We start from the raw sequence: 12110 nt of genomic DNA, 5'->3' as shown, positions 1-12110 counted from the left end.
AAGATATACTAGGTGAATACACACATACAAGGTATACTAGGTGAGTACTAGTTGAGAACTTACACACAAGATATTCTAGGTGAGACTAGGTGAGTATACACACACACACGCAACATATACTAGGTTAGTACACCCAGAAACAAGATATACTAGGTGAATACACACATACAAGGTATACTAGGTGAGTACTAGTTGAGAACTTACACACAAGATATTCTAGGTGAGACTAGGTGAGTATACACACACACACGCAACATATACTAGGTTAGTACACCCAGAAACAAGATATACTAGGTGAATACACACATACAAGGTATACTAGGTGAGTACTAGTTGAGAACTTACACACAAGATATTCTAGGTGAGACTAGGTGAGTATACACACACACACGCAACATATACTAGGTTAGTACACCCAGAAACAAGATATACTAGGTGAATACCCTAACACCAACCTCCTACAGTACACAACACCAACCTCCCACAGTACACCTCCCACAGGTAACCCCAGCACCAACCTCCCACAGTACACAACACCAACCTCCCACAGTACACATCCCACAGGTAACCCCAGCACCAACCTCCCACAGTACACAACACCAACCTCCCACAGTACACAACACCAACCTCCCACAGGTAACCCCAACACCAACCTCCCACAGTACACCTCCCACAGGTAACCCCAGCACCAACCTCCCACAGTAACCCCAACACCAACCTCCCACAGTACACAACACCAACCTCCCACAGTACACATCCCACAGGTAACCCCAGCACCAACCTCCCACAGTACACCTCCCACAGGTAACCCCAACACCAACCTCCCACAGTACACAACACCAACCTCCCACAGTACACCTCCTACAGGTAACCCCAACACCAACCTCACACAGTACACCTCCCACAGTAACCCCAGCACCAACCTCCCACAGTAACCCCAACACCAACCTCCCACAGTACACAACACCAACCTCCCACAGTACACATCCCACAGGTAACCCCAGCACCAACCTCCCACAGTACACCTCCCACAGGTAACCCCAACACCAACCTCCCACAGTACACAACACCAACCTCCCACAGTACACCTCCCACAGGTAACCCCAGCACCAACCTCCCACAGTACACAACACCAACCTCCCACAGTACACATCCCACAGGTAACCCCAGCACCAACCTCCCACAGTACACAACACCAACCTCCCACAGTACACCTCCCACAGGTAACCCCAGCACCAACCTCCCACAGTACACCTCCTACAGGTAACCCCAACACCAACCTCACACAGTACACCTCCCACAGTAACCCCAGCACCAACCTCCCACAGGTACAAAATGAAGCCATGAGAATTATCTTAGGATGCCCAAGAAATGCTATGATTGAGAAAATCAGGATGGAGTTGAATCTGCAGAGTATTGGGGATAGAATTGCAGAGATAAATGATGCTTCTGCCATTAGATTAATGAGAGGTGGGGGAGCTAATGAATTGGTCCTCTCAGTTCAAAAGGTGGGAAGTACTGAACAATGTATGATGAAGAAAAGAGCATATATGAATGCCTTATGTTCTAATGTTATTAAGTATGATGTTATTTCAGAGTGTATTGCTGTGCCCAAGAGAAAATTTACACCACCATGGGAGGATTGTAATGTAGATGTAGTAATTACTCCCTTGCAAAAGAAAAAAAGTATGTATGAAATAGGAGAGCTGAGGGCAACATATGATTGTATAATTAGAAAATTGCCTACAGAAAACACTCTACTACATGTATATTGTGATGGGTCAGTAGCTAGGGATGGGAAGGCAGGATGTATATTGTGATGGGTCAGTAGCTAGGGATGGGAAGGCAGGATGTATATGTTCTTAACATTCTGAAACCTATATTGTTTGCTGATGATACTACACTCATCTACTCCAACCCCAACCCACATACACTAAATACTGTAATGTTGTTAATAATGAACTAAAAAAAGTCCACTTATGGATGTCAACCAACAAACTAACACTTAACATAGAAAAGACCTACTACATCTTATTTGGAAGCAAATCTACAAATGCAATTCAGCTTCAGATGACAATGTAAACATTAGCAATAACAATGATGGAAAGTTTCTTGGTCTATTCTTAGACAAGAGACTCAACTTCAGTACCCACATACAATACATAACTAAGAAAGTCTCTAAAACAGTTGGTATACTCTCCAAAATCAGATATTATGTACCTAACCCTGCTCTCATCTCTCTATATTATACACTAATCTATCCCTATCTCAACTATGGTATCTGTGCATGGGGTTCAACCACTGCAAACCACTGCAAACCACCTCAAGTCCATCATCACCCAGCAAAAATCTGCTATCAGAATAATATCAAATTCTGCTTTCAGACAACACACAGCCCCCTTGTTTAACTCCCTAAACATGCTAAACATAATCTCACTCCATAAATTCTCTTGTGTCAACTACATTTACAAAACCCTGTTCTTAAATGCAAATCCTGCTCTGAAACTCTTCCTGGACAGATGTAATAGGACCCATTATCACCACACCAGAAATAAATATCTCTTTGATATCCCCAGAGTTAAACTTGTATAAATAAATAAATAAATAAATAAATATGTTTATTCAGGTAAGGTACATACATACAAGTAATGTTACATTAATGGATCGATATATAGATAGAGCTAGTACATACAATGCCTAAAGCCACTATTACGCAACGCGTTTCGGGCAGGAAAAACATTAATATCTAGAACTTAATACTAATTGAGCATAAAGAATAAAATGTGTTGAGAACAAATACAAATAAAGATAAAAAAAAGAGGGAACATGACTGAAAAAGCAGCACAAATACAATAGGTTGACAAACAGTGTTGATTAAAAAAAAAAAAAAAATAACAGACATGGGTTGACAATAGAGGGGTAAGGTAGGTTAGTGAATTTATTAGGTAGTGTTTAGTTTTTATCTTAAACTGGTTGAGAGAGGTACAGTCTTTAACATGGTTGGGAAGATCATTCCACATTCTGGGTCCCTTGATTTGTAGAGCATTTCTAGTTTGATTAAGTCGTATTCTAGGAATATCAAAACTGTATTTTTTTCTGGTGTGGTGCTCATGGGTTCTGTTACAACCTTCAATGAAGCTTTTGAGCTTATATGTATGTATTTGTAATGTATGTATGTAAACAATGTATTTATTATCATTTATCAATTCTGATAGAAATTACCTACTTAAAATTATCTGTTAGATTAAGGACCTGCCTGAAACGCTGCGCATACTAGTGGCTTTACAAGATTGTAAATACTGTACTATTCAATGTATTCTCACAACCCCAATGTACCTACTTGTATATATATAAATAAAATAAAATAAAATATTGTGATGGGTCAGTAGCTAGGGATGGGAAGGCAGGATGCAGTATGCCAAACTGAATTCGTGCGCCCCTTGAGGGACTTGAAGTAGAGGGATAGGGATCACAGGATAAGTATGGGTTGCACAAACTACTGGTAACAGGATGAGTATGGGTTGCACAATTAATTACTACAAAGTGGTTGAGTATGGGGTGCACGTAAATGAAGACTCCCAAGAAGCAAATCAGAGATCAGCCCAAGCTTCATCTTGAGGCAAAGCTCAATGCCTTAAGCCATATTGATGCTCTGTCCACAGAGCATTCTCTCTCTCAAATCATAATAGTACACTAATGGTTCCCTACACCACCCCTCAGGTGCAGCTGCAGCAGGCTTGGGTGACATGATGACTATGGGGTGCACAATAAACTAACACTCACAGAATGAGTATGGGCTGCACAATAAGCTACCTCTCACAAGATTAGTAATAAAGAAACATTAATTTTTTGGGTAGGGTGACTGAAACTCATCCTGGGGTAAAAATGTTTATTTAAATTTATTATAGTTAAATGAATTTAGTAAATTATTCCATATATTGTATTATAAGTGAATTGACACTAAACTATAAATGATACTAATAAGGTTTTAAAAATGAAAAACAGTAAAAATCCTTCATGTAAGATATGGAAGTTGAAAAGTAAATTAACTGTAAACTAAATTATAAACTGTAGACATAATATAAAGTATTATAAGTAAAATACCTATAAACTACCAAATAATGTGTAAGGAACCATTTCTATTGTTTGTCCTTTTTTACCTGTTTCCTCAGGTATTTTAAAATTCCCATTCCGTTGTTACTACACTGTTTTCCTGGTGTAGTTCCCTGTGGTTCAAATTTTACTACTTGTACTTCTTGCTGTTTTTGAAGGATTGCTAATGGTAGCCCTTGTTGCACCGGCGGAACTTTTTGTAAATGTTCCACCTGCGGAACTTTTTGTAATTGTTGAATTTCTTGCACCTGCGGTACCTTTTGGACTTTATGCACCTGCTGCACTTGTAGCTCGTCAGGATTTTTTTCCAGGGCATTATCGCTATCACCTTCTGATCCTAATGTAAGTTTATCTGCATCAAGCTTCCTTGTGCGTGCTGGAATAAAAAATAAAAATAAAAAATAAAAAATTTTGAAATGGAAGATCCTGTGTAACAAATTTAATCAGTTACTATGATCGAGCCGCAGAAATTTTACAGGAAAGATATGGTTGGGTTGACTGCATCTATCTGGACCTAAAAGAGGCATTCAATAGAATTCCACATAAGAGTTTGTTCTGGAAACTGGAACATATTGGAGGAGTGACAGGTAAGCTTCTAACATGGATTAAAAAATTCAAACTGATAGAAAAATGAGGGCAGTAATCAGAGGCAATGTATTGGACTGGAGAAATGTCACGAGTGGAGTACCACAGGGTTTAGTTCTGGCATTCATGGATAAATAATAAATAAATTGTTCATGATTTTTTTAGACAAAAGCTAGAATATGCAGCAGTTGTATGGTGCCCATATCTTAAGAAGTACATGTACAAACTTGAAATGATACAAAGACGTCATGGGTGTCATAGGGGCACCAGCACACTGGTTTGCTAAAGGGCCCTTAATGCTGTCGAGACCTTATGGGCCCTTGGACCCATTACGTTAAGACATAGTGCTGTATTGGGCCACACACTTTTTGCCATATACATCAACGACAGAGATGATTGAATTGAAATTATATATATATATATATATATATATATATATATATATATATATATATATATATATATATATATATACATATATATATATATATATATATATATATATATATATATATATATATATATATATATATATATGTCGTACCTAATAGCCAGAACGCACTTCTCAGCCAACTATGCATGGCCCAATTTGCATAATAAGCCAAGTTTTCATGAATTAATGTTTTTTCGACTACCTAACCTACCTAACCTAACCTAACCTAACTTTTTCTGCTACCTAACCTAACCTAACCGATAGAGATAGGTTAGGTTAGGTTAGGTAGGGTTGGTTAGGTTCGGTCATATATCTACGTTAATTTTAACTCCAATAAAAAAAATTGACCTCATACGTAATGAATTGGGTAGCTTTACCATTTCATAGGAAAAAAATTAGAAAAAATATATTAATTCAGGAAAACTTGGCTTATTAGGCAAATCGGGCCTTGAATAGTAGGCTGAGAAGTGCGTTCTGGCTATTAGGTACGACATATATATATATATACATATGTATATATATATATATATATACATATGTATATATATATATATATATGAGAGAAAATAATAGGTGGTGATATATTTATATATTATGTGAACTACTTACACAAAAAGAAGTTAGTGGTGAAGATCTTCTTGTCCTCTTCTTGTCGTGCTGGTCCTTTCTTGTAATAGATAACGATTGATTCATACCCACAGCCACGCAGATATGTTAGCTGAAAAGCAAATAATATTTAAACAATAACACTATCTGGGAAAATGCAACAAAATAAATGTTTGAAGCATAGCTGGGCATGTGCAATAGAACCCATAATAGAATCACAATACCAGAAATAAATATCTTTGATATCCCCAGAGTCAAAGTTATTCTGTGTAAATACTCTATGCAAATAAAGGGACCTTGTCTATGGAACTAACTTGCTAACAAATTTAAAAACTGTCCAACTTCTGCCATTTTAAAAAATAAAACCAAAAAGTACCTAAATTTTTTCTTGATAGTTTCCTAACTAGTGTATTAAACTCGCACTGTATCTTATGAAATCCAATGCCAGAATATATGTGCCTAAACCATACAACTTTTCCATTGTAATCATTGCTATCACCTTATATCATGATTGTTATATTGAATGCATATCTTACTATATTATACCTTGAAATATTCCTCAAATTATGCTACAATTTATATGTTGATAACCCTCAAATTTTACTTTAATGTACATAGTAATCTTTGTGATACTTTCTTACAATGTACCAGCCAATTTTTTCCATTTAATCTTTAAATTGCCTATTTAAAATTATCTGTTAGATTAAGGACCTGCCCAAAACACTATGTGTGCTAGTGGCTTTACAAGAATGTAAAAACATCAATTCTATGTACTCTCATAATCCCAGTGTGCTATCTTGTATATAAATAAATAAACAAATAGTATGTAAGTACTGTACAGCATTATTCATGTTGATTCTATACCTTATCAAGCAAGTTCAGCATAAGAAGAATACAAATGAATACAACAGATGTAGACAAACTTCAATACCTGATTTTCAATCCTTCGTAGAACCCGGCTTGCTGTATTTCGTTCTAAAGCCTTCTTGCCTTTAAGTAGAAAACGGGCTTCCTCTTCTTTCTTCATTAATTCTCTACTGTTTCGGAAGTCACACTGGCAGAACTTGCAAACATTGCTTCGGACATGCACACATTGTTTGCAGTTTGTGCATCTCCTCAAGAATTTTCCCTGAAGACCTGAAGGAAATAGTTTCTAATAAAATACTTATATTCAAATGACCTATGCTGCAAAAATTATAAGTTAAATTGTTGTTAAAATGTACTACAGTAATTAAATATATTATTTAAATTATGAAATAATCTACATTAACACTAGTGAGAGCAATGTTAAAAATTTTAGGACTGCATCTGGAAATAACTTTAATTTTGGATGTGATTAACCATGCTGTAACTCGTATAACAAAACTGAGAGGAGTTGAATCCAACAGCCTGATTGACCAGGCTGTTAATTTCAAGCGAATACTATATTATTGGAAGAAAAAAAAATTATATATATATATATATATATATATATATATATATATATATATATATATATATATATATATATATATATATATATATATATATATATATATATATATATATATATATATATATATATATATATATATATATATATATATATATATATATATATATATATATATATATGTCGTACCTAATAGCCAGAACGCACTTCTCAGCCTACTATGCAAGGCCCGATTTGCCTAATACGCCAAGTTTTCATGAACTAATTGTTTTTCGACGACCTAACCTACCTAACCTAACCTAACCTAACTTTTTCGGCTACCTAACCTAACCTAACCTATAAAGATAGGCTAGGTTAGGTTAGGTAGGGTTGGTTAGGTTCTGTCATATATCTACGTTAATTTTAACTCCAATAAAAAAAAAATGACCTCATACATAATGAAGTGGGTAGCTTTATCATTTCATAAGAAAAAAATTAGAGAAAATATATTAATTCAGGAAAACTTGGCTCATTAGGCAAATCGGGCCTTGCATAGTAGGCTGAGAAGTGCGTTCTGGCTACTAGGTACGACATATATATATATATATATATATATATATATATATATATATATATATATATATATATATATATATATATATATATATATATATATATATATATATAATCAATATTGTAACTTTTTTTGTGTAATGACGTTTTCAAATAAAGTTAGATAAATATACACACATACCAAAAGAATAAGGGTGGTAGGAGAAGAAAATATGAAAGTGTTCAGTGAGGATCCACAAGGTCTTCTCTGAGTACTCTTTATTTTCTTCTCCGAGGCTATGGGTCCCTACACTTGCACCAGAGGTGGTACCCCTCATATATATATATATATATATATATATATATATATATATATATATATATATATATATATATATATATATATATATATATATATATATATATATATATATATATATATATATATATATATGTCGTACCTAGTAGCCCGAACGCACTTCTCAGCCTACTATGCAAGGCCCGATTTGCCTAATAAGCCAAGTTTTTATGAATTAATTGTTTTTCGACTACCTAACCTACCTAAGCTAACCTAACCTAACTTTTTCGGCTACCTAACCTAACCTAACCTATAAATATAGGTTAGGTTAGGTTAGGTAGGGTTGGTTAGGTTCGGCCATATATCTACGTTAATTTTAACTCCAATAAAAAAAATTGACCTCATACATAATGAAATGGGTAGCTTTATCATTTCATCAGAAAACAAATTAGAGAAAATATACTGTCAGGAAAACTTGGCTTATTATGCAAATCGGGCCTTGCATAGTAAGCCGAGTACGACGTTCTGGCTACTAGGTACAACATATATATATATATATATATATATATATATACATTCATACATACATACATACATACATACATACATACATACATACACACATACATATATATATATATATATATATATGACAGTGTCAGATTCAGTTTACTACAGTTTAGTAATTTCTTACCATTTGATGTACTAGGTAGATCCATGTTTGGTGAAGTTTTATAGCTGGAGCTGGAAGATCCTGTCGAGATGACTTCTTCAAAGAGAATAGCTTCAACACACATTGTGTCTTGAGTCTACCAGTACTTGGCCTACAGTTACCAGATCTGATTTACAGAAACTAGTGAACTATGGAGATAAGATTGTTAATAATATACTTTTTTTGAGATTCATATGACTTGCAGCTTAAAAACCAACCTTATTTTAAAATAGTACACTAAAGTACATAGCAAATTGCGAAATTCGTAGTTTTTTAACTACTTTAAAGCTAAATTCTCAAGCTTTGAAAATAAGCACAATTTGCTATTTTAAGCGGAATCTGGCAACTCTGATTTAGCATGTAAACATTGACTTGCATTCACAATGTAGTTATTTATTTTTCAACAATTTAAAACGAGTTATGAAAATACACACATTGGTACATTATTGCAAAGGCACTATACTATATATATATATATATATATATAAATTGTTGCAAGTCGAGCAACAAATATTTTACATTGAACAACAAATGAGATTGGAAAAGCAGTATTGCCAAAATAGACCCCAGACACACCCTGTGGGTAGTAATGGACCCCCATACCGACCCTATGAGGGGTAGTGGACCCCATAATAACACTATGGGCGATAGTGGACACTATACAAACACTATGGGCGGTAGTTGACTTCATAGAGACCCTGTGGGCGGTAAGGGACCCCCTATCGACCCTGTGGGCGGCAGTGGACCCCCTATCGATCCTGTGGGCGGCAGTGGACCCCCTACCGACCCTGTGGGCGGCAGTGGACCCCTACCGAACGTGTGGGCGGCAGTGGACCCCCTACCGACCCTGTGGGCGGCAGTGGACCCCCTATCGATCCTGTGGGCGGTAGTGGACCCCCCCCATATCGACCCTGTGGGCGGCAGTGGACCCCCTATCGATCCTGTGGGCGGCAGTGGACCCCCTACCGACCCAGTGGGTGGCAGTGGACCCCCTGCCGACCCTGTGGGCGGTAGTGGACCCCTACCGACCCTGTGGACGGTAGTTGACTTCATAGCGACCCAGTGGGCGGTAGTGGACCCCATACCGACCCTGTGGGTGGCGGTGGACTCCATACCGACTCTGTGGGCGGCAGTGAACCCTATATACTAATCCTGTGGGCGATACTGTACCCTATAGTCATCCTGTGGGGGCAATGGATGCCATACATATCCAGTGGGTGTTATTGTACCCCATACTTATTCTGTGGGTGGTTGGAGCCCCATACCCATCCTGTGGGTTATAGTGGACCCCATACTCATCCTGTGGGTGGTATTGGACCCCATACCTATCCTGTGGGTGGTTGTGAGCCCATACCCATCCTGTCGGTGGTAGTGGACGCAATACACATCCAGTGGATGGTATTGGATCCCATACCCTTCCTGTGGGTGGAAGTGATCCCCATACCATTCCTGTGGGTGGATGTGACCCCCATACTCATCCTGCGGGTGTTATTGGACCCCTTACCCACCTAACAGGTGGTAGTGGACCCTATACTAATCCTATAGTTTCCAATAATCCACACCATACCATCCTGTTTGCAGTAGTTTACCCTATATACATTCCAACATAACATCGTTTTCTGTTAGCGTTCCTACAAAACATTCTTTAAAGATTTCTAAAGCACAAACTATAGTATATAATATTGATTGGTGAAGCACTTATTCTATGTAATAATTTATTGTGCTTATTATAATTTACTAAGAACAACTAATATTTCTCAAAACAAAACTACGAGCCTTCAATAGGATGTAGCTGATCTGTAATATTATAAGAGCATGGACAATAGTAGGTGAATTTCACAACCCATGTGGGACCTGAAAACTACAATTTTCGTTATAATTGAACCAATCACGACTATTCAGCTATCTACGTTGATGGACGAGTACTGTGAGACGTAAATTGGTACGTGAGGAAGAGTTTGAGCCTTGGTAAAAAAGTTAACTGGGAATATATCACATATGTACTAAATCACATTCCACATATTGACTTTAAGCACTAGTCATATATGTACTGTCTTGTGTGAGAACGGGTTGCAATAAAAACCGAACTTCTCCCCTTTTCAATGTCTTACTCAGTATTTTAACGAGAAACAAATAGATGATTGAAAATGAAGTATTTAAGGTTATTATCTAATCAATTATGTGTTTGCATCATTTTTATCGTATATATATATGAATTAATACCCATGGACGGAAAATTCACAAAAACGTGGAAAACGGCAAAATATTGCCTAATTCGATGATATTTTGTTTAAATCACATGAAGGAAAAGGAGATGATAAACGTCAAAATATTGCTATATTCGATGATTTTTCGTACGAAACAAAATGCTAGAAAACTTGCTTAAAATGCAATATTATGCGAAATTCTGAGATTTGAAGGCCAAATCACATATCGTGATACTACATGAAATAGTATCGAAATATTGGTAAAAATGAATATATTTACGTAATATCAAACTACATGAAAAACGTGAAAAAAGTCACTATATAACCATATTTGAGGATTTTAACTTCAAATCATAGAGCGAGGTTTCGTATTATTTAGATCCAAGAAAAGACATATGACAATGTTGTTTCCAATACAAATGATAAAAAACAATGTGTTTTCATTAGAATTAACTATAATGTTCTTGATTTTCCGTTTATATTAACGATGGAAGATGTACACGTAAAACCGCTCTAATCCGGCTGAAACGTCGATATATGCAATAAAAACCGAACTTCTCCCCTTTTCAATATCTTACTCAGTATTTTAACGAGAAACAAATAGATGATTGAAAATGATGTATTTAAGGTTATTATCTAATCAATTATGTGTTTGCATCATTTGTATCGTATATATATGAATTAAAACCCATGGACTGAAAATTCACAAAAACGTGGAAAACGGCAAAATATTGCCTAATGCGATGATATTTTGTTTAAATCACATGAAGGAAAAGGAGATGATAAACGTCAAAATATTGCTATATTCGATGATTTTTCGTACGAAACAAAATGAAAGAAAACTTGCTTAAAATGCAATATTATGCGAAATTCTGAGATTTGAAGGCCAAATCACATATCGTGATACTACATGAAATAGTATCGAAATATTGGTAAAAATGAATATATTTACGTAATATCAAACTACATGAAAAACGTGAAAAAAGTCACTATATAACCATATTTGAGGATTTTAACTTCAAATCATAGAGCGAGGTTTCGTATTATTTAGATCCAAGAAAAGACATATGACTATGTTGTTTCCAATACAAATGATAAAAAACAATGTGTTTTCATTAGAATTAACTATAATGTTCTTGATTTTCCGTTTATATTAACGATGGAAGATGTACACGTAAAACCGCTCTAATCCG

General features: G+C 35.9%; 1 protein-coding gene across 1 annotated transcript; it reads right to left on the bottom strand.

Moving 5' to 3' along the window:
• Positions 1 to 3875: 3875 nt before the first annotated feature.
• LOC138362026 (uncharacterized) lies at positions 3876 to 8840 on the bottom strand. Its single transcript, XM_069320966.1, has 4 exons — positions 8693 to 8840; positions 6669 to 6874; positions 5741 to 5849; positions 3876 to 4489 (listed from the first exon to the last, which is right to left on the bottom strand). The coding sequence occupies exons 1-4, from the start codon at positions 8793 to 8795 to the stop codon at positions 4140 to 4142; spliced, it is 768 nt and encodes a 255-aa protein (XP_069177067.1). The 5' UTR covers positions 8796 to 8840; the 3' UTR covers positions 3876 to 4139.
• Positions 8841 to 12110: the final 3270 nt, after the last annotated feature.

This window comes from Procambarus clarkii, unplaced genomic scaffold, assembly GCF_040958095.1.
Source record: "Procambarus clarkii isolate CNS0578487 unplaced genomic scaffold, FALCON_Pclarkii_2.0 HiC_scaffold_1096, whole genome shotgun sequence".
In the NCBI taxonomy this organism is placed as follows: domain Eukaryota; kingdom Metazoa; phylum Arthropoda; class Malacostraca; order Decapoda; family Cambaridae; genus Procambarus; species Procambarus clarkii.
Note: the sequence above shows the minus strand (reverse complement) of the source record. Positions and strands in the feature narration are given on the sequence as shown.

Bases quoted from the DNA above. Each gene is read 5' to 3' on its own strand.
- LOC138362026 (XM_069320966.1), bottom strand. From the start codon at position 8,795: ATGTGTGTTGAAGCTATTCTCTTTGAAGAAGTCATCTCGACAGGATCT. The intron at 6,875-8,692 runs GTAAGAAATTAC...TATTTCCTTCAG, and splicing joins TCTACCTAGTACATCAAATG to GTCTTCAGGGAAAATTCTTG. The intron at 5,850-6,668 runs GTATTGAAGTTT...TTTGCTTTTCAG, and splicing joins TACGAAGGATTGAAAATCAG to CTAACATATCTGCGTGGCTG.